The 24,330-nt window shown below is 41.5% G+C and overlaps 1 protein-coding gene across 1 annotated transcript in view; it reads right to left on the bottom strand.

The window, feature by feature from the left end:
- Positions 1–17,066, bottom strand: part of LOC132390869 (uncharacterized) — a 54,194-nt gene extending 37,128 nt beyond the window's left edge. Inside the window, exons 1-3 of the mRNA XM_059963413.1 lie at positions 16,676–17,066; positions 15,762–16,047; positions 1,344–1,670 (exon numbers count right to left, since the gene is read on the bottom strand). Of these exons, the coding sequence (XP_059819396.1) occupies positions 1,344–1,670; positions 15,762–15,912 (478 nt within the window). The 5' untranslated portion in view covers positions 15,913–16,047; positions 16,676–17,066. The remainder of the gene's footprint in view (positions 1–1,343; positions 1,671–15,761; positions 16,048–16,675) is intronic.
- Positions 17,067–24,330: the final 7,264 nt, after the last annotated feature.

The following is a 24,330-nucleotide window of genomic DNA, read 5'->3' as shown; positions in this document are numbered from 1 at the left end:
TAAGTGCAATTATATAATATTCCAGCAGAGGTCAGTGGAATACCAAAGGCCTGGAATCTAATTCAACACAGAACCACGGTAGAACACAGACGCACGTGTCCAGACACTGTTCCAGTTACTTTGCTGGTTTTAAAACATCATTATAAACTTCCCGATGGTGCATTTGTAACAGAATACATTTCTTTGGCTTTCTCAAGAGTCTTTGCTTTACTTTAAATTAAAAAGCGAGACTGCCTATGCTGCGCTGTTTTCTTTCTGGAGTGTGGGTGCCTGAAGGGTCAATTTCTAGCTTTATAAAGTCATTGGGGGCATAAGGTGAATGTTCATAGTCTGCTTCTTCCCATTGTAGGAGAGTGAAAAACTACAGGGCATAGGTTTAGGGGGAGAGGGGAAAGATTTAAACGGGACCTAAAGTGCAAGATTTTCAAAGAGATGGTGGAGGGTATATGGAACTAGCTGCCAGAGGAAGTGGTAACGTGGATACAATTACAATGTTTAAGAGACATTTTATACAGGTACATGGACGGGAAACCTTTAGAGGCATATCAGCAAATGCAGGCAAATGGAACTGGTTCAGCTAGGCACCTTGATCAGCATGGGCAAGTGGAGGGCAAAGGGCCAGCTTCCATCCCATTGCTCCCTATTGCTTCATCCGCCATAATAGCCAGGATATTTCATACTTCCACTTCCCATTCCCATACTAATGTGTCTGTGCTCGGTCTCCGCTACTCGTCTGAGGGAAGACACAGATTAGAGGAACACCTCATATTTTCTCTTGGAAGCCTCCAAACTGATGGTATCGATATTTATTTCTCTAACTTTCAGTAACCACACTCATCTGTTCCCCTCCCATTTGTTTTCCCTTGTCCCTCTGGTCTCTTCTCCTCCCCTTCCCTATCCTCAAGACCCACACCTTTCTCCCTCCGGTTATCCACCTCCTTTATTCCATTGTCCACTATACGCTCCTATCAGCTTCCATCTTCATTAGCCCTTTGCCTCCTCCACCTATCACCTCCCGGCTTCTCACATCATGCCCATTCCCCTCCCCTCGATTCACCTATCACCTGCAGCTATTGCTCCCCCCTCCCCCACCTTCTTATTCTGAGTTTTGCCCTCTTTTCTTTATAGTCCTGGTAGAAAATCAAGATGTTAACTGTTCATTTCCCTCCAGTGACCTGCTGAGTTCCTTCAGCGATTTTTTTTCCATGTGTAACTCTATGACTCCATCCGGAATGGCAATTGGAATCTGCCTGGATAGGAAAATTGCAAGTATGATAGATAAAACATACATGTCTGTTGTGCATATTTAAATCATAAGGTAGAAGCACAATGAATCATCTTACCAATGACTCGTAATATCGTCCCTTCTCCGCTTGCTTTTCTGACTGATGGAATTTCCACAAATACCTCGCAGAGGTAGAACGCAGAGTCATTCTGTGAGACACTCTGAATGGTAAGGCTCGAGCTGTTCATTTCAACAATGTACTTTGTCCTTCCATCCTGGTAATTTCCTGTTTTGTTCGAAAAAATACTGATGCCATCCTTTAGCCAATCCACTCTGACGCTCTCAATTTGGCTGCTGTTCCAGGAGCACATCATCACAACCTGGTTGCCCACAGAAACATTGGCCTCTGGAGGGTGCTGAATAATTTTTAAATCCACTGTTCCATCTGTGAATAAAAGCAGACCAATGCATTGCTAGGTTATGGATCTCCGCTTCCCTTAAGGATGTATACACTCAGTGGCCACTTTGTTAGCTACACCGACTCGTTAATGCAAATCTCTAATCAGCCAATCATGAGGCAGCATATCAATGCATAAAAGCATGCAGACATGGTCAAGAGGTTCAGACCAAACACTAGAATGGGGAAGAAATGTGATCTAAGTGACTTTGACCGTGGAATGATTGTTAGTGCCAGACAGGGTGGTTCGTGCATCTCGGAAACAGCTGATCCCCTGGGATTTTCACACACAACAGTCTCCAGAGTTTACAGAGTGTGTAGCGAGAAACAAAAAACATCCAATGAGCAGCAGTTCTGCGGTTGAAAATGCCTTGTTAATGGGAGAGGTCAGAGGAGAATGGCCAAATTGGTTCGAGCTGACAGGAAGGTGACAGTAACTCAAATGACCACTTGCCTCAACAGTGGTGTGCAGAAAAGCATCTCTGAATGCACAAAACATCAGAGCTTAAGGTGGATGGGCTACAGCAGCAGATGACCACGGACATTCACCCGGTGGTCACTTTAGTAGGTACAGGAGGTATCTCATAAAATGGCAACTAAGTGTGTACACTCCAGGACAAGAAACCTGCTGTGCCTTCTTCCATCTCACAGACTCAATGTGGCACTACATTGCTATGTCGCTCTGATCCTACCATCACCCTGCTGTAAGTAAAACCACAGTCCCCTCTCCACTAGCAGTCTCAGCTCGGTTTCCAAATGGCGTGTCAACAGAGAACCATTGCTGCTGTCTTGCAGCTCCAAGGACCCAGATTCGATCCTTACGTCAGGTGCTCGCAATGTTGCATCAGCACGTTCTTCTTCTGACCACAAAGCTTTACTCTGGGAACTCCAGTTTCCACTGAGATCTCAGAGATGTGCTGGTGTATAACTGTATTAATTAGTACCTGTAAATGACAGTCTGTGAGATCTAAATGGTAAAATAATTAATGGGGAATTGATGGGAACATGAGACGAAATACCATAAGAAAAATTTAGGAGCAGCATTATGCCATTTGGCCCATCGAGTCTGTTCTGCCATTTCATCCTGGCTGATCTATTTTCCCTTTTAGCCCCAATCTCCTGCCTTCTCCTCGTATCCCATCACACCCTGACTAATCAAGAATCTTTCAATCGCTGCCTTAAATAGACCCAACGACTTGGCCTCCACAGCTGCCTGAGGCAACAAATTCCACAGATTCACCACCCTCTGGCTAAAGAAATTTCTCCTTATCTCTGTTCTAAAAGGACACCCCTCTATTCTGAGGCTGTGTCCTCTGGTTGTAGATTTTCCCATAGGAAGCATCCCCTCCACATCCACTCTATCAAGGCCTTTCACCATTCGATAGGTTTCAATTAAGTCACCCCAATTCTTCTAAATTCCAGTGAATAAAGGCACAGAGCCATCAAACATTTCTTTTGTGCCTTTCAATCCTGGAATCATCCCGGAATGATACAAGACTACATGGAAATTGGGGGGGGGGGGGGGAAGCTAATGGGATTAATGGGAGCTGGCACAGATTTGATGGGCTGAATAGCTTTCTGTGGCAGAATATGTTAATTAGCCTTTGGCTCAGACCCTTGAGAGTTTCCATGCCCATAATTTCCAGACCAACACGTTAATTAATTCTGAGTAAAGAAAATAGCAGACTACTAAAACAGTGCACAGCGTTAAAACACACAGGAAGTCCTCAAGTGTGCTGATTTGCTATCTATTGATCTGCATGATTTCAAGGCTTCAAATGTTGGTGAATGCAGCACGTTCCTCCTGAGACCAAACCTGTGGTGTCTAACAAATTGTAGCTAGAGACCAGTCAGATTTAGGAACCTGGGCCAGAGCCTTTTCTTAAGTTCCAAAGAAGGGTCTTAGCCCGAAACGTTGACCGTTTGTTCGTTTCCAAGGGAGCCGCTTGGCCTGTTGAGTTCCTCTAGCATTATGTATGTGTTTCTTTGGATTTCCAGCATCCGCAGAATTTCTCATGTTCCTATGTTTGTCCTCCAAAACTTAAAATTACCTCGACCTTGTGTGTTATTTCAACCTATGTGACTTACTGTAACCATCAGAGTTTTGTAGGTGAGTTTTAAGTTACGAATAGATCTGCGCTCAGAGATGGGCTTTGGAGCAGGCAGGTACATGGCTGAAGCTAGGGTCAGGGACACTGGTGTTGGAAACATATTCATTTGTTATTCTTCTTTGCTATTCACAAGAAGTAAACATATTTTTAATCATTTCTGCAGAAATCTAAATGCTGTATGGCTGGGCTTGCTGAAGGCAGGCATTCTGTTTGCAGCCTGTTTTCCTTTGCAAAAACTGTAACCGCTTTGATCTTTTTGCACTCCAATAGACATTTACTTGTAAAATTTTTGTTCTTTCTTGTGAATGTTGAGGATGATAATATGTGCTTGTGCTACTGCTGTAAGTTTTTTTTACACCTGTGCATACATGTACACGTGCATACGACAATAAACTCAACTTGACTCTGACCCTTTCAGGGTGGGAACAGCAATATCATACAACTCTTTATGGAGCCAGTTTCCTCCTGGTCTCCTGCTGTGAGGTGGGCTACTAGAGACTGCACTTGCTAGATCTAGCTGAATTGAAGCTGCAGCTGGACGAGTTTAAGTTTTGATCATTCATGTATCAGGGTGTAATCTTGGCACAGTTATCCTCCTAGCAATGGAACTGAAGGCAGATAGTAACAGAAGAAAATATTGTGGTTAATGCCCCACATTCGAAAGCAGCTATTTTGTTAACAGGCTTAAAGAGCAGATGATCTCCAGCCTCACTTTTGGGTTATCAGTCAATGAAGGGAGAGGTTGATGGTGGGGGTTGAACTAGCCACTTTCAGCCTTTTTTTCACTTCCTATAATTATTAAAAGGCACTTCAAAGAACAGTGCTCTGTTTAACAACCTGCATGGGAATGCTTAAAGAAAACGTCAAGGGAGGAAAGTAACTTACAGAGTGATTGCAGATGGCTTTATTGATGACTCGCATGGAAATGAAGGCCGATTGATCACATACCATGTCCAAAATCTCCCACAAACAACCAAGGTCACTTATTAATTTGGGTCATTGCAATGAGAACCAAACACATTCTTATCTGTGTTGGTTGTTAATGCAAATGTTGCATTTCACATGTGATAATTAAATCTGAATCTGATATTCTGATGAAAGGGGGTGGTGGAATCTTTGAATAGTTTACTCCAAAGTACAGTCTGTTAAAAAAAGGAACTATTTAGAAATTAGAATGTTTAAGCAAAATTGCATCTAGACTAACATAGTGCTCCTAATCTGTATCACAATGAACTGACTTGAATGAAATGTAACCAGAAACAACAATGAGAATGTGAGGCAAAGGCTGAATAAGATCAAAACCAAGTGCAAAATTTGGTCAAATCCATCAGTAATTATAATCTGAAGGATCATTTAATGCATCCAGACACAGTGAGACCTCCATCTCTTAAACACAAGAAGGAAGGAGAACAGTTGTGATAGAAAGGAATAGATACACATAATGGTTTAAAAAGAATATCTTACTTTTAGCTGCACTTGTCTAAATAGTGATACCAGGCATCTGCATAGAGTAGATTGATACCAGTTTCACCTTAACAGTCTGATTCATGAAAGAAGAAGAAACAGAATTCTCAGAAGAGACAGCTGCTCACTATGCGATCAGTAGTCTGGCTATTAAATTGCAACTGTTCAATGTTGAACTAAGTAGCTTTAGGAAGTTCCAGTATCAAAAATATTTGCTGTTGATAAGACTTCAAGCTTACATCTGCATCACCCACCACTCCCGCACCCCTCCCTCAACCATTAACTCCATTTTGTATAGAGATTAGCTGGACTCATAAATCCAAGCTATACTTGTTAAATCCATAGAAGGTAAAATGGAGAGATCACTTTGGGTAGAGTATGCTGTGAACTTTTTATACTGCAGGAAGATTTAGTTGAGCTATGCAAATTGGTACAATATATTGCCAATTGGAAAAAAAATTAAACTAAGTCAAGTTTATTGTCATTTAACTATATACATGTATATAACCATATAATGTATATAGAAATCAGACAATGTTTCTTCAAACCAGGCTGTAAAGCACAGTAGTACACATAACACACGATAACTTATGAAAGTAAGGATAAAATCTACAGATGAACCACACATAAATAACAAACTAAAGTGCATTAATATTAAGTATTGTAAGGTATGGAACAGTTTAACTAGTGATACTTCAAATATGATGTGGCAGGGAGCTCAGAAGCCTAATAGCCTGAAACTGTTTCTATCCTGACCATTCGTTTTTTTTGCATCATAGTCTCCAGCCTGATGGTAGAAAGTCAAAGAGGATGCTGGATGGATGGGTGGGATCCAAAATAATACTAAGGGCCCTGTGTATGCTGCACTCCTGATAAATGTTCCTGATGGATGATAGGGAGACGCTTATGACCTTCTCAGCTGCTCTCACAGCCCTTTACGTATGTGTGTGATATGTGCGCCCCTCGATCAAAGTAAACATGAAGTTAGACTCACTCACGTTTCGGACTCCTGTATCTTCCCTTGAATTAGTTTAATGTTTTGAAGTTACAAAACATAACATTGTTGGCTCCTTACTCCTTTCCATAGATGCTGCCTGACCTGCTGAGCTCCTCCAACATCTTGTGTTGCTTTGCATCTGCAGAATCTCGTGTTTACAGTATGTAGGGAATAGTATTTAGATTGTAAGCACCACAACTTTTATAATAAATACTTTCCAAGTCACTGACAACGGACATGCACTTTCGATACTGAGATAGCTTTGTAAGTAGCAGTGGATTCAGAGTGGGAGGTTCAAAGGAGGCTGTTGTCCATTAAGTTGACTCCATTGCTTTCTAAGATTTGTCCTATTGCTTTGTTCTGCCCATATTCCTCCAACTTTATTCTCCTTGAAGCCTTTATTCTACTCTGTTTCCAAAGTTATCTATGAATGTGTAATATTGACCAGTCTAGCAATGGGCTCTACTGGTAGACGAAAAGAAGCAGGTTAAGAACAAATGAAATAAGAGGAAAAATAACATTGTGTAACAGAAAAACCGATAGAGAAAACAAAAGATTTTCTCAGATCTTTAGCTGAAGGAGCTGAGTTCCTCTTAGCAGTTTCAACCAGTTGAAAACTGCAGAAATAAATTGTTTTACTGTTGTATATTGCAAGGGATACAAGGGAGTGAATGAGTACTAATGTGCTTTAAGTATTTAACTACAATGAAATAACATGCTTCACGCCACGGAAATCGGCATAAGCACCGGCCTGATGAGCTACAAGGCTCGGGACAGACTTAACTTTAGCTTTTAAATAACATGCTAAGACTTCTGAAAAATGACTATTAAGCTTTCAGTTAACATTGATCATCCACATATTTTCAGTTTACTCTAGACAAGAAAGTATGTTTGATTTATTGTTTGATTTATGATATCTCCCTTATTGCCTGATAGTTAATTGAAATGAATGATGAATAATTAATCAACACATCATGAAGCAAGTAATGGAATTTAACCTTGAAAAACTTTGTAGTGTTGGTTTCCATCACGAACTTTCCAAACAACCCACTTGAAAAACCACACTCTGTTCTGCACAGATCAATGATAAAATATAACTTTGACACAAGACAAACGTGCACAGACGACAAGTTTCTTGGTCAGTCCTATAAATAGAAACACGTACATACATGCTGGAGGAACTCAGCAGGTCGGGCAGCATCTGTGGAAACAAGCAGTCAACGTTTTGGGCCGAGACCCTTCATCAGGACTGAAGAGGGAGGGGGCAGGGGCCCCATAAAGAAGGTGGGGGGGGAGGGTGGGAAGGAGAAGGCTGGTAGGTGCCAGGTGAAAAACCAGTAAGGAAAAGGTCACTGGTCTCGGCCTGAAACGTTGACTGCTCGTTTCCACGGATGCTGCCCGACCTGCTGAGTTCCTCCAGCATGTTATACGTTTTGCTTTGACCACAGCATCTGCAGTGTACTTTGTGTTTACTACAAATAAAAAGATTTATCTCTGCTTTTATGAGCACACATCTTTACTTCTAATTATTGCATTTACTTCCCCACTGGAAAAAAACACTATTACAAATATATTTCTTATATAGATTTATAGAAAAGGGTCGAAGGGCATGTTTCTATGCTGTACTTTTCTAAGAAAATTGTCAAGCCTGCCTTGCATGGAAATTATATTTTACCACTGCTCTGCGTAGAACAGAGTGTTGTTTTTTAAGTGGGTTTAGTCTGTGCCAAGCTGCCTACTCCGATCAATCTGCACTGGGAACATAGCACCCCCCCACCCCGAGTCCCCATACCTCTTGCAACCAAGTACCTATCCGAACTTCTCTTAAATGTTGAAATCAAGCTTGTATGCATCACTTGTGCTGGCAGCTTGTTCCACACTCTCATGACCCTCTGAGTGAAAAAAGTTTCCCCTCATGTTCCCCTTAATCTTTTCACCTTTCACCTTTAACCCATGATTAATTATTCATCATTCATTTCAATTAACTATCATTGGCAATAAGGGAGATATTACAAATTAGGCAATGTTCCTGACTCATACTTTCTTGTCTAGGATAAACTGAAAATTTGTGGATAGAAACAGAAAATAGGTGCAGGAGTAGGCCATTCAGCCCTTTGAGCCTGCACCGCCATTCAGTATGATCATGGCTGATCATCCAACTCAAAACCCTGTACCTGCTTTCTCTCCATATCCCCTGATCCCTTTAGCCACAAGGGCCATATCTAACTTCCTCTTAAATATAGCCAATGAACCGGCCTCAACTGTTTCCTGTGGCAGAGAGTTCCACAAATTCACCACTCTCTGTGTGAAGAAGTTTTTCCTCATCTCGGTCCTAAAAGGCTTCCCCTTTATCCTTAAACTGTGACCCCTCGTTCTGGACTTTCCCAACATCGGAAACAATCTTCAATGATGATCAATGTTAACTAATAGCTTTGGTTGTAGTCCCACCCAACCTCAGTGGAAACACCCTGCTTACATTTACCCTATCTACACCCCTCATAATTTAGTAAACCTCTATCAAATCTCCTCTCAGGCTTTTACGTTCCAAGGAATAAAGTCCAAGCCTATTCAATCTTTCCTTATAACTCAGGTAGTCCAGTCCTGGCAACATTCTTGTAAATTTTCTTTGTACTCTTTCAAACTAATTTACATTTTTTCCATAGGTAGATGACCAAAACTGCACACAATACTCCAAATCAGACCTCACTAATATCTTAGACAACATCAACATGACATCCCATCTTCTGTACTCAGTTACTTCAGTACTCTGTTAGTCCTGACGAAGGGTCTTGGCCCGAAACGTCAACAGTGCTTCTCCCTATAGATGCTGCCTCGCCTGCTGTGTTCCACCAGCATTTTGTGTGTGTTGTTCTGTACTCAGTACTGGGATTTATGAAGGTCAATGTGCCAAAAGCTTTCTTTATGACCCCACCTATCTGTGATGCCACTTTCAATGAACTATGGACCTGTATTCCCAGATCCCTTTGTTCTACAACACTCCTGTGTGTAAAACCTACCCTGGTTGGTCCCACTGAAGTGTAGCACCTTGCACTTGTCTGCATTAAATTCCATCTGTCATTTTTCAGTCCACATTTCTAGCTGGTCCAGATCCTGCTGCAAACCACGATATTCTTTTCAGCTGTCCACTACACCCCCCAGTCTTGCTGTTATCAGCAAGTTTGCTGATCCAGTTAACCACATTATCACCCAGATCATTGATATAGAAGACAAACTAATCCCTGTGGTACTTCACTAGTCACAGGTCTTCAGAAAGGCAACCTTTTACCACCACTCTCTCGCTTCTCTCACAGAACCAATGTCTAATCCAATTTACCACCTCATATTGAATGATGAGCAACTGAACCTTCTTGACCAACCTCCTATGTAGGACCTTACTATCATCATGACTGATCCCCACTTAGGCACAGGAAGATGTACATGTGAAAATTCTAAGAACAGAAGATGAACACCCACTGTGAGGTTTCGGTGAGTTAGGAGAATTGACTAACAGCTGATAATTAAGAACTCAAGGCAACATATCTTTAGACACATGAGCAGAACCATAGGAGCACTAAACAACTAAAGTAGCATGCAAAAAAGAGGACTAAACAATCATACAATGGATCAGATCAGGCATCTGCACACACTGAGGTGGAGTATTTTGAGCTAAAGGAGAGGGTAGTGTTTAGTCTCTTAAAGAACATTAAGGTGGATAAGTCCCCAGAACCCAATGGGATATACTTCAAGTTATTGAGAGACGCAGAGATAAGATTGCTGTGACCTTGATCAATATCTTTGTCTAGTCACAGACCAGATCCAGAAGAAATGGCAAGTAGGCAATGTAAAATAGGTACAATCCTAGAAACTATTTACTAGTGAGTTTTACATCAGTTCAAGGAAAGTTAATGGAGATGATTCTGAGGGAATATGATCTCTAAGCATTTGGAAAACATGACTAGGACAGTCAGTATGGCACTGTGCAGGGCATGACTAAATGTCATGTCTGACTAAATTAACTGAGTTGTTGACACGGATAATTGATGAAAGTTGAACTGTGGATATTGCCTACATGGATTTTATTAAGGTATTGGACAAGTTCCCTCATGGGTGGCTCAGCCTGAAGATTAAGATGCATGGGATCCATGGTGGATAGGTCACTTGGCTTGCCAATTGAAGAAAGAGGGTACTGGTCAATAGACTTATTTGGTCTGGAGGTCTGTGACTCATGGTGTTCTGCAAGGATCTGTACCGGATACTAAGCTGTTTGTTTTATTATCAGTCAATGAAGGTGATGCAAGTTTTGTTGATGTTGTGGATAACATAGATGACTGGCAAAAGCACAACAGGATATAGATCAGTTACAGATATAGGTGAAGAAATGGCGGATGGAACTTAATCAGGCCAATTATGAGGTTATGCATTTTGGGAGATCAAATGTAAAGGAATAGTGTTCTGTTAATGACAAGACCCTTAACAGTGCTGACGTGCAGAAGAATCTTGGTGTTCAAGTCTATAGCTTCTTGAGAGTGGCTACATGTTGATAAGGTGTAAAGAAAGCACTTGGTATCCTTGCCTTTATTAGTCGAGGAACTGAGTTCTAGAGTCGGGAAATTATGTTGCACCTTTATAAAACACGTGTTAGGCTACATCTGCGGTATTGTATTGAATTCTGGTTGTGTCATTATAGGAAGAATGTCAAGGCTTTGGAGAGGGTGCAGTAAATGTTTACCAGGATGCTACCTGGATTAGAGGGCATCTGCTATGAGGAGATGTTGGATAAACTTGGGTTGTTTTCTCTAGAGCAGTGGATGCTGAGGGGAGATCTGAGAGGCATGGACAGAATAGATAGCAGCTATCTTTTTTCTAGGGTTGAAAGGTCTTATTCCAGAGGGCATTCTTTTAATGTAAGAGGGGTGGTTTCCTGGAATAAGCTGCCACAGGTGGTGGTGGAGTCAAATGCAATATAGGCATTCAAGAGGTTCTTGGACAGGCACATGAATGTGTGGGAAATGGAAGGAGATGGACATTGTGCAGACAGATTACTCTTGTTGGACTTTTTATTACGAATGGAAATAGTTCAGCACGACATCATTGTGCCTGTTCTGTGTTCTATGTACCAAATCTCATTTTGAGGTGCGTTGGACAAATAGACAATAAACAGGAGAAGAATGTCCACGTGCTGAATGATTATAACAGTCGAGGGAAGGGCTGAAGCATTTGCTATAATTTCCAGCCAGATGTGCTGAATAGATTATCTGTTTTGACATCCTCCTGATATTCCACCCTCACAGGAGCCCTGCTTTGACCAACTTGGTCCTCTCTACAAGATATCAAGGCACAGTTGAAAATATCCGGACCAGGCAACATGTACAGAAGATTTAGAATATAGAACAGTGCCAGCCATGTTTATCATCTATTTCAGTACCACATTCCTGTTCTCTCCCAATACTCCATGATGTCTTTTGTATCTACAAACATCTATTTTGTTCAAAAAAAATTTGAGGCTCGATCCCAGTAAGCTTGGTGGCAGTGAATTCCACAGCTCACCACCCTCTGGGTGAAAAGTCTCCTCAGCAAAATGCTGAAGGAACTCAACAGGTCAGACAGCATCCATGGAAATTAATAAACAGTCAACTGTTTGTGCTGAGACCTTTCTTCAGGATAGGTCTCTTCCTCAGCTCAGTACTAAATCTTTTGCACTGTAACCTGACATTGTGACCTCTCGATCTAGGTGCCCCAGCCAGGGGAAAAATCCTTTAGATGTCCAATTATTATTGCCTGAAAGTATTGTGCGGTATGTTTATTTAGTTGTCCTCTCATGTTTTCTAAGTTGTGATGAATAAAATCTATCCTTGTATGACAGTTCCACCATTCTCAGAATCATTTTAGTTCTCCCTCAGTGGCATATATATTATTTATTGTATGTGGTTCAGGAGACTAAAATTGTTCACAATATTCCATTTGTGGTATCACCAAGGAATTTATGATTTACCAAGACATCTTTACTCCAATATTCAAATCCTTCCATTATGAAAGTCATAAAGGACTTGCCTTTTTAACTGCCTGCCATGAGATTTGTTTTGGTGGCTCATCGTCAAGGATATCTACATCAATGCTTCCCACTATAACACTTTAAATAATACGATGCACCTTCATTGTATTATTACCAATATGGCTAACTTCATATTTATCCACTTTAAACCACATCTGCCATGCCCTTGCCCATAAACTCAGTCTATCTACTTTGCCATGAAACCCCTTGCATCCTCCTCACAATTTATAATCCACTTACGTTTAAGGGCAGCAGCAAAAGTTGTAATATTACATTCTCTTCCTCATCTAAACCATTGATAAATATTATGAATGACTGATGCCCAAACACTGATCCCTGCAATATCCACCAATTACAATATCCACCAATGGCAATTATATTTGCCATTTTTTAATGTGCCAAAACTATTTCATGGACTATAGAACTTTGGAAATGATTACTACTGCATCCACTGTTTCTAATGGCTACCTTCAGTCTTCTAGGCTGCAAATGATCAAGTCCTGGGGATTTATTGGGTGCCATTGATTTCATCAGCACTGTTTTCTTCATTTTTGTTCTTAATCCTCCAATTTCATTAGATTTCTGGTTCCTTAACATTTCTGTGGGTTTACTTGTATTCTCCTCCGTCACAGTGGAACTATTTAATTCATCCATTACTTCCTATGATGAATTCTCCCATTTTTACTGGAGATTTATGTTTGACACCATTTTGACTTTCTCTTTTTAGATATCTGGAGGAACTGTTGGAGTCTAAGTTTATGTTCTCAGCAAGTGTACTCTCAGTCCCTACTTGTGCTCTTTTAATTTTTTTTTCACTTAGCTGAAATCTAAACTACTCCTAACACTTAGGTTTGCAAAGCTACTCTTCACTGGATCTAATATAATCTCTAGCTAATATTAGCCAAAATTGGGTTATTTATCCTTGTGCATTTTAAAGTTAGTCAAGGATAGAATTATAATAGTCATTAATCCTGTATTTCTGCTTTAAATGTCACCTATTACCTATCAAATATCATGCCTTTTAATGAAACTCCACAACCTAGCATTGCAACTCACATCTCACTGCTATATAATTTCCCTTGTTTAGATTCATTTCCCTAGTTCTGTATTGTAAACTGACTATCTATAACTTACAAAATTTAGTACTTACTCATTCTGACTTCCTTCACTCTCTTGCCAATCAGATTGACATCAGCAAGTAGTGATGTCCCTATTTTGGCGCAAAAAGAAATGTACCTGTATTGAACTTTATATACTGTGTAAAAACTTTCGAGGCTATCTGTATTTCTTTGCTGTTATATCTGATTGGTTTTCAGAAGCTTTCTATCAATGTGCTCTCAACCTTCAACTCTCGGGGGCTGGTAACTTAGCTGAACCGGCCAAATAAAAACTCTGACTCCTTGAGCAGTTCAGAATGGGTAGCATGCTGTGTGGAAATCTAAATTCTCTCCACAATCTGCAGACGCATTTCAGGAATGGGGTAGAATATCCTCCAACTGCCTATATGAAGGAACTCAACATCAGGCAGGATACACAGACCACTAGGTGGGCATCCTACTCACAACAACTAACCATCTAGTCCTTCCACCAGAGAGCACATCAGTTGCCATTTTTTATTCCAGGTGCAAAATGTGCTTCAGTTACTTTCCTGTGATACTTGAACAGCAGCTCTCAAATCCACAACCCTCACCAGATTTGCAGCAGTTCAACAAGGCTGCTCGTAGAGTCATACAGCACTGAACCAGGCTGTTCGATCCCAACCACTCATGTCAAACAAGATGCCCATCTAAGCTAGTTCCATTTGTTTGCAATTGGCCCATATCCCTCTAAACCAAGAGCTCCCAAATTGGGATCCACAGACACCTCGGTTAATGGTAGGGGTCCATGGCTTAAAAAAGGTTGGGTACCCCTGCTCTGAATCTTCTCTGTTCATGCATCTGTCCATATGCCTTATAAATGTACCAGTCTGAACAACTTCTTCTCACAGTTCAATCCAAACGAGGCTGACCTGAGAAAAAGACTACGCATTCATCCTTATATATGCCTCCTCATGGTTTTTTTTATACCTCTCTATGATCACCCATCCTTTTTCCTCTGCTCAATGAATAAAGTCTTAGATTGTTGAACATCTCAAAAACTCAGTCCTTTGAGTCCTGGCAAAGTCCTTGTAAATCTTTTATGCAATCTTTCCAGCAGCCTCTCCTCTATGGATTCAGTCTGTACTTCTGCCACAGTATGGAGCCAAGATAATCAAAGACACTGAGCATTCTCTCCTCTTCCCTCTCCCATTGGGCAGAAGATACAAAAGCCTGAAAGCATGTACCACCAGGCTCAAGGACAGCCTCTGTTCCACCATTATAAGACAAGTGAATGTTTCCCCAGTACAATAAAATGGGCTCTTAATCCCACAATGTATCTTGCACCTTACCATCTGTCCGCACTGTGCTTTCTCTGCACTCTAACACTTTATTCTGCATTTTGTTATTGTTTTACCTTGTACTACCTCAACGTACCATTTTAAAGAATTGATCTGTACGGATAGTATGCAAGGCAAGTTTTTCACTGTACCTTGGCACAGGTGTCAATAATAAAAGACTCAAGAGGGGAAAAGTATTGAATTAGGTATAGCAATAAATGTTGGTCTTGACTGCATGGCTGACATCCTGAAATCTGAATAGTAACTAAAACTCCACCACCTCTTAATATAAAATTATTTCCATATCTGATGAACTGGAATGTTCGTGCATCAAAACCAGAACTCTATTTATGGGATGGTCATTTCTATACATGTCCACAGTTCATAATGTAGCCAAATATGATGCTTCCATTTGCTCATCAAACATAACTTGTAGCCTAATGAGCCGTTTTGAAATATAGCACAAAATCAAATAAAACCACAGATGCTGAAAATTGTAAATTAAAACAAAATCTGGTGATATTCAGCAGGTCTTTAAAAAACCTTTCTGCTCCCTTTCTCAGGGCATTTGCTTTGTTCTGCATTTTCGACTTCTCTATGACATAGAATATGTTTATTTTCTCCATATTCCAAGTTTGATAAAGGATCATTGACCTGAAATCTATAGAGACACAAGGGACTGGCTGGAATGTGGAGCAATAAACAATCTGCTAGGCTCGAGCAACATTTGTTGGGATGAAGGGGAAAGTCTTGATACAAAGTTTCAACCCAAAACATCAGCATTTATTTTTCCTCAACAGAAGCTGCTGAGTTCCTCCAGCAGATTGCTACTCTAACCACCGATACTGCGTTAACTGTGGATTATCTCCAACATTTAATTTTTATTTGGATGTAACATTACAAATCTAAGCCTTCTGCTTATGCCTACTTGAGATGTTCCTCTTTAAATCAAAGGTACTAGCAACCCATGATCATTGGTATTATCAGCAATTTAAAAAAATCCAAAATCTAAAAATATTTAAATCAGCTATATTCTTACCTGCAATAGCCATGCAAGATAGAAGAAGCATGTGTTGAATTAAGGGTAGAAGTTTACTGTAAAGACGGGAGGATCTCATCTCCATATCTTGACAGGTTAGAAGCTCCTCAGAAACAGTGAAGCATTGTTCCTTTTGCCTTAAACCATGCATTCAAATTCTTCTGCTTCCTGTTTAACTATAGTCAGAGAGAAACAGTTGCGACTAGCCACATTTCCTGCTGACGGTCTCAATGAATACTTTTGATCTTTAGCTTGAATCGGATGGTAAACGGTAGCATTCATTTTGCTACATCAAGTAAAGACATGCAAGAGTCTTAACCCAAAAGAATAATACAATAATGAAAACAAAGTAATATTTTATACTCTAGAGCTCTGTCGACAGTGATATTTGGGGGTCAGATTACCATTTTTCTTACACAGAATTCTAGGATAATTCTGTTACTTTCATCAATTTCTGCTTAAATTATGGTGTGAATTAATATTTAGGTTCTGTCTGATCTGCTGTTGTCCAAACTGAGTCTTAGAATGATATGACATCGATACAGGCCCTTCAGCCGAATGAGTCCGTGTTGACCACAGTGCTCTCCGAGCTAATCCCAATTTCCTGCGATCTGCCCTTCTCCCTATCAGCCCTGCCACTGTATACCACTATCCAAGTACTTCTTAAATGATACTACTGTACCTGCCTCAACCACTTCCTCTGGCAGCTCTTTCCATATACTCACCATGCTCGGCATGAAAAAATTTGCCCCTCTGGTCCCTTTGAAATCTTTTCCCTGTACCCTAAATCCATGCCCCCTGATTTGAACTCCCTTACCCTGGGAAAAAAACTGCTACCTTCCACCTTCTCTATGCCTCTTAATATTTTAAACATTTCCACAAGGTCACCTACATTCTAAGGAATAAAGACCTACCCTGGTCAATCTGCCCCTATAACACAGGTCCTCCAGTCCTGGGAGCATCCTTTTAAAATCCAAAAACAAAAGAAATTAATGGATTGAAGCTCAGAGATTTGTAAGCAGAACTGAGATTTTTCACACTATATTCTGACCCTTCATTCTTCTGTTAGTTAACTCAGATGGCTGCAATCCCACTCCAATACATTTGATTAGTCCACCCATCACCCAGCAGTATCATTCTTCCCTTGACACCCTTTTCAGTGACCCTTTTCTTCCTTATTTATATGATAACTCTAAATGATATAACGAGTAGACCAAGGCAATCTTCCACGTTGAATGGAAGATTCCGGTGTTGCAGCTGCACTGTTGTAGATTAGCTGGAGGAATAACTAGTTCTGCTGAGCAGGTCTTCAGTACTACAAATGGGATGCTGTCTAGTTCCTTAGTCCTTGCTGTATCCAGTGCTCGCAGCTGTTTCTTAATATGATTTTCAGAGAATCAAACTGGTTGACTTCTGTGATGCAGGGATCTGAGAAAGCTGAGTTGGATTATCAGTGGGGTGGACTGATACTCTCTGAAATTCAGTGGTCTCACTGAAACATGTGTGTTTGAAAGGGGTAGATGATGACAGCTTGTTACTCACTTGGTAGTGTACCAAGGAAAAGGTAATGCAGGTTCTACTCCTTAAGTTCTTACCCCTGCCAATCCACTCTTGCCAGCCTGATCTTCTCTATCTCTTATGATCTCCTCTAACCACACCACCACAATACACTCTAACCCCCACTTCTTTACAACCCAGCATCTCATCCACAACTTGGTGCCACACAATAGTGGAGCATGCAGATGAAAAGACTTTGTGCTGGTCTGCAAAGCCTTTCAGTTATCCAGAAGTGTAATGCCCTCTGTAAGACCATAGACTTGCCTTTTCAAATATAGTTCAGTTTCCAGCCTTGCATCTGCTAAAGTGTTAGACACTTTTATAAGTTAGACACTTCGGTTGTGGGTGACAAACCAAAATTAGGTTTCACTCAGTCTGGCTGTACTGAAGGCTATAACATTTTCCACAAATGCACAGCAAAATGTCAGGTGAAACAAAATCTGAAACCTATAAAAGCTGTGGTAGATGCATGGAGAGGGGGAGCTTGTTGCATGGGCAACAGTTTGCTCTCCATATCGTACTGCCCAGGCTTGTGTATCTGGACAGCCAGAACGCACCATTTATGGTTGATCCTGACCAACAGAAGCCCTCATCTCACCATACTTCAAAGGAACGACACAGACCAATACAGTTTGGTACAGAAGCATCACAGGAGGTGCCAGTCAGCATTGAACTCAATGTAGGACTGCTTTAGGGACTCCAACTCTGGATTTTTCCCTCAGGGTTTACTCCCTCAGACTTCCCCATGAGTGGGTATAGCCACAAGACAGTGGAGGTTTGAGATCAGAGTTTTCCTTCTCCCAGATGAGCCGCCAACCATGGTTGATGAGCCCCATCTGCCCCAAGCGATTGGTCTTAAGTCGCCAGAAACCCACCTTTGCCCCTCCTCCTGTCAGTAAAAGCAGTTCTGCCGGGCTTAGTAGCTAAGCCACACGTAAAGGCCAGGAGCTGGTCTTGGTTGTCAGAGGCTACCTGAGGGGCAAGCCATTGGGAGCATTTAATAGGTAGTGGGAGCTTGTCCCCATTACCACCCCGGCTATAACAACCATAAGGAACTTTGAAGTATATTTAATCAATAAAAAGATTGATATTGCAATGCAATTGAGATTGTCACCTCAATTTCTATTTAAAATGAAAGAATTTTACAGCAATAATGACTTTTACACTTGGATAGCTGTTAGTTAATGTAAATATCTAATTACCCAATTGTGTGGTACCAACTCAATGCATAAAAGCTTGCAGAAATGGCTCAAGGTTCAGTTGTTGTTTAGACCAAATAACAGAATGAGGAAGAAATGCCATCTAAATGACTTTGACCAGGGAATAATTGTTGGTGCCACACAGGGTGTTTGAGTATCTCAGAAACTGCTGATCTCTTGTGATTTTCACACATAATAGTCTCTAGAGTTTACAGAGATTTTTGTGCAAAACAAAAATAATCTACTGAGCTGTGGGAAAATATCTTGTTAATGAGAGAAGTCAGAGGAGAATGACCACACTGGTTCAAGTTGACTGAAAGGCAACAGTAACAGTAACAGTAACTGAAATAACCACACATTACAGCGGTAGTGTGTCCAAGGAGCAGTTCTGAACACACAGCACATTGAAAACTTGATGTGGGCGGGCCTCAGCAGCAGAAGACCAAAAACATACATTCAGTGGCCACTTCATTAAGTACAGGAGGTATTTAATAAAGTACCCACTGAGTGTTGTATTGTATCATATGCCACACAGGGATGTTATTGAAGAACGCTGGAAACATTCATAAGGTTAGGTACCATTTGCAGAGAGAGAAACAGTTATCATTTCACATCCATAGCCCTTTTTCAAAACCTTGCCTGCTGACCCTGTGTAAATTCATGGACCAATCCAGCAGAGTTAGGAATATGATGGTACCTAACACTGGGAAGAGTGATGAATGGGGCACAAAGTTCACAAACCTGCAACTAATTAGAGACCTGCATAGAAACATAGAAATCTACAGCACATTATAGGCCCTTCGGCCCACAATGTTGTGCCGACAATGTAACCTGCCCTAGAAACTGCCTAGAATTTTGCCACTGCATAGACCTCTATTTTCCTATTACCTATCTAAGAGTCTCTAAAAAGATATTATATACACCTCTACCACCGATGCTGGCAGTGCATTCCACGCACCCACCACTCTCTGTGGAAAAACTTACCCCTGACATCACCTTGTACCTACTTCCAAGTACCCTCATGTTAGTCATTTCAGCCCTGGGAAAAAGCCTCTGGCTAGCCACATGATCAATGCCTCTCATCATCCTAAACATCTCTATCAGGTCACCTCTCATCCTCCATCACTCCAAGGAGAAAGGGCAAAGTTCGCTCAACCTATTCTTGTAGGGCATGATCTTCAATCCATGCAACATCCTTGTAAATCTCCTTTACACTCTCTTTATAGTATCCACATCCTTCCTGTAGCGAGGTGACCAGAAATGAACACCTCACTCCAAGTGGGGTCTAACTAATGTCATATGTCATCTATAACATTACCTCACGGCTCGAACTCAATCCCATGGTTGATGTCCATCTGCCACTTCTCAGCCCAGTTCTGCATCCTATTGATGTCATGCTGTAACTTCTGACAACCTTCCAGCCAATCCACAACACCCCCAACCTTTGTATCATCAGCAAACTTACTAACCCATCTTCTACTTCCTCATCCTGGTCATTTATAAAAACCACAAAGCAGAACAGATTCCTGTGAAACACCACAGGTCACCATCCTCTGTGCAGAATACAAATCATCTACACCACCCTTTGCCTTATGTCAGCAAGCCAATTCTCAAACCACAAAGCAAGTTCTCCTTGGATCCCATGACTCCTTACTTTCTGAATGAGCCTTACATGAGGAACCTTATCAAATGTCTTACCGAAATCCATACACACAACATCCACTGCTCTACCTTCATCAATGTGTTTTATCGCATCCTCAAAGAACTCAATCGGGTTCATAAGGCATTACCTGCCCCTGACAAAGCTACGCTGCTATCTCTACTCAGATTATGTCTCTCCAAATGCTCATAACTCCTGCCTCTTAGGATCATCTCCAACAACTTGCCCATCACTGAAGTAAGACTCACTGGTCTATAATTTCCTAGGTTATCTCTACTCCTTTTCTTGAACAAGGGAACAATGTTTGCAACATTCCAATCCTCTGGTATTTCTCCGGTCCCTAGATTATCCCCAGAGGCTCAGCAATGTCCTCTCTTGCTTTCCACCATAGCCTGGGGTACAGCTCATCCAGTTTTGGTGACCTTTCTAACTTAATACCTTTCCAAAGCTCCAGCACATCCTCTTTCTCAATATCTATACAATCAAGCATTCCAGTCTGCTGTAAGTCAACCCCACATTGCCAAGGTCCTTTTCACTGGTGAATATTGAAGCAAAGTATTCTTAAGTACCTCCGCTACCTCCTCTGGCTCCATACACACATTTCCACTATCGCACCCGATTGGTCCTATTCTCACACGGTTCAGCCTTTTGCTCTTCACATACTTGTAGAATGCCTTGGGATTTTCCTTATTCCTGCTTGCCAAGGCCTTTTCATAGCCCCTTCTATTTCTAATAATTTCATTCTTGAGCTCCTTCCTGGCACACTTGTAATTTTCTAGAGCTCTAACAGTACCTAGTTTCTTAAACCTTTCATAAGCTTTTCTTTTCTTCTTAACTGGTTTTTCTAAATCCGTTGTACACCATGCTTCTTTTACCCTGCCTGAATGGAACATACCTACGTTGAACACCATGCAAATGTTCCCTGAGCATTTGCCACATTTCTGCTGTGTATTTTACTGAGAACATCTGCTCCCAATTTATGTTCTCAAGTTCCTGTCTAATAGCATTCCCCCATCCCAATTAAATGTTTTCCCAAATTGTTAAGTGCAGGACAAACAATAGTTGTATAGAGGTAACACTAACTTTAAAGATTAGATTAGCTTTATTTGTCACATATACATCATACAACTAGATGTATTTTGTACTAGTCATTTGCATCAATGACTAACACAGTCTAAGGATTTGCTGGAGGCAGCCTGTGAGTGTTGCCATCCTTCCAGTGCTAATGTAGCATGCCCACATCAACACACACAAGATGCTGGAGGAACTCAACAGACCAGGCAGCATCAATGGAGAACAGTAAACAGTCGACATTTCAGGATAAGACCCTTCAGCAGGACTGGAAAGGAAGAGGAGAAGTCAGAATACGAAGATGGGGGGAGGGGAGCAAGACATACAAGGTGACAGGTGAAACCAGGAGAGAGGGTAGGGAGGTAAAGAGCTGGGAAGCTGAATGGTGAAAGGATTGGAGAAGGGAGAATCTAATAGGAGAGGACTTTAGACCATGGAAGAAAGGGAAGGGAGAGGAGCACCAGAGGGAGGTGATGGGCAGGTAAGGAGATAACATGTGAGAGGGAAACAAGAATGGGGAATGGTGAAGGAGAAGATGAGGGGACCATAAATTCGAGAAATCGATGTTCATGCTATCAGATTGGAGGCTATCCAGATGGAATATAAGCTGGTGCTCCTCCAACCTGAGTGTGGCCTCATCGCAGTAGTAAGGAGACCATGGACAGACCTGTTGGAATGGGAATGGGAAGTATAATTGAAATGGGTGGCCACTGAGAGATTCTGCTTTTAGTGGCGGACGGAGTGGAGGTGCTTCTCAAAGTGGTCTCCCAAACTACATCGGGTCTCACTGATATACAAGAGGCCACACCAGGAGCACTGGATACAGTAGATGACCTCAACAGACTCACATGTGAAGTGTCACCTCAACTGGAAACACTGTTTGGGGTCCTGAATGGTAGTGAGGGAAAAGGTGTAGGGCCAGGTGTGGCACTTGTTCCCCTTGCAAGGATAAGTATCAGGAGGGAGATCAGTGGGGCGGGACAAGTGGACAAGGGAGTGGTCCCTGAGGAAATCAGAAAGTAGGGGGGGAAACAAAGATGTGCTTGGTGGTGGGATTCCTTTAGAGATGCCGGAAGTTATGGAGAATTATGTGTGGAGGCTAGTGGGGTAGGTAAAGACATGAGGAACCTGGTGTGGCGGCAGAAGGATAGGGTGAGTGCAGATGTGCGTGAAATGTTAGAGATGTGGGGGAGGGTAGCACTGATAGTGGAGGAAGGGAAGCCCCTTTCTTGAAGAAGGAGGATGTCTTAGTTGTTCTGGAATGAAACGCCTCATCCTGAGAACAGACGCAGTGGAGATGAACAAACTGAGAGAAGGGTATGACAGAGTGGGAAGAGGCATAGTCCAGGTAGCTGTGAGAATCAATGGGTTTGTAAAAGATATAAGTAGATAGACTGTCTCCAGAGATGGAAACGGAGAGATCAAGAAAGGGAAGGGAGGTGTCAAAAATGGACTAAGTAAATTTGAGGGCAGGGAGGAAGTTGGAGGCAAGTTGGAGGAAATCATTGTGCTCAGCAAGGGTGCAGGAAGCAGCAACAATGCAGTCGTCAATGTATCATTGGAAGAGTTGGGGAGCGATGTTGGTGTAGGCTTGGAACATGAATTGTTTCATGTAGCTGATGAAAAGAAAGGCATTGCTGGGACCCATGCCAGTGCCATGACTACACCTTTGGTTTGAAGGAAGTAGAAGGAGCCAAAGGAGAAATTATTGAGGGTGAGGGCCAGTTCCGTCAAATGGAGGAGAGTGGTGGTGGAAGAGAACTGGTTGCGTATGCTGTTCAGAAATGAGCAAAGAGCTTTGAGGCCCTTCTGATGAGGTGGAGGTGTATACGGACTGGTCACCAGTGAAAATACCCGCAACTTGCTAACCTTAACCCATTTGGCTTTAGGAATGTGGAAGGAAAACAGAGCACCTGGAGGAAACCTACATAGTCACTGGGACAACATACAAACTTCTTAAGGACAGAGATGGGCATCAAACATTAAGCACTAGTAATGTTAATTGTTGCATTAAGACTAACAAATAAAGAATGAACAGAACTTCACAAGACATTCACTAGAATTGCATCAGTCATGGATAATCCTGATGAAGGGTCTCTGCCCAAAATGTTGACTGTTTACTCTTTTCCATAAATGCTGCCTGCCCTGCTGAGTTCCTTCAGTATTTTGTGAATGTTCTACAGATTTCCTCATGTTTGTAATCCTATATCTAAAACTTGTGCTATCTGACTCTCACCATTCAAGCAGCTTCAATTTTTCCAATTGACCTAGCATGTCTGTCAGGAAAATATATCTGCCAACAAAATATTTTCTGATACAAATTGCAAAGAATAGCAGTGGCATGAATCATGTAGATAGCCATAACCTGTTAACAGGCATCCTCCAGGATGGTAGCATAATCCCAGCAAAAGGTTGAACTACCTGGTGAGGGCAGTGAAGATACCAGTGCTCTCACCCTCCTTCCTATTGAATATAATGGGCTACAATTCTACCACAGTCTTCTGCACACTTCCATATTACATTGTGTTTCAACCTTCACACAATCTCACAGGACATACCCTTCCTGTAATATTTCTGCTGTGCAACTAGGAAATGAAAGTTGAAAGAAGTGCAGCTTCTTTATGAGGTTTTCTTTCTTTTCACAGGAAAGTAATGTTACTCAGAGTCAGAGACCTGGGCCACTAAGTATGAATTCCCCTCATTTTAGGGAGAAGTCAGACCCCTTGGAAAGGCATTCTGCACTGGGGACAGAACATTTGTAAGGAGCCAGTGCTTGTAAAGAGTTTGTATGCTTTCTCATGAGTTTCTTATGTGTGCTCCAGTTTCCTCCCACATTCCAAAGTTGTATGGGCTAGTAGGTTAATTGGTCACATGGGTGAAATTGAGCAGCACTCTTTTGTTGGGCTTGTTACCGTGCTAGAAGTCTCTAAATCTAAATATCTCTAAAAATTGCTCTCACAGCCTCTCAATGTCTTATCTTCCCAGCTCTTTGAAATTAATTAGGAACTGCACACCATTATCTACTTTGATCAAGTTTTGGCAGACTTTAATTTAATCAAAGTAGTTCAATGTGTCATCCTAT

This window comes from Hypanus sabinus, chromosome 3, assembly GCF_030144855.1.
Source record: "Hypanus sabinus isolate sHypSab1 chromosome 3, sHypSab1.hap1, whole genome shotgun sequence".
Classification (NCBI taxonomy): domain Eukaryota; kingdom Metazoa; phylum Chordata; class Chondrichthyes; order Myliobatiformes; family Dasyatidae; genus Hypanus; species Hypanus sabinus.
Note: the sequence above shows the minus strand (reverse complement) of the source record. Positions and strands in the feature narration are given on the sequence as shown.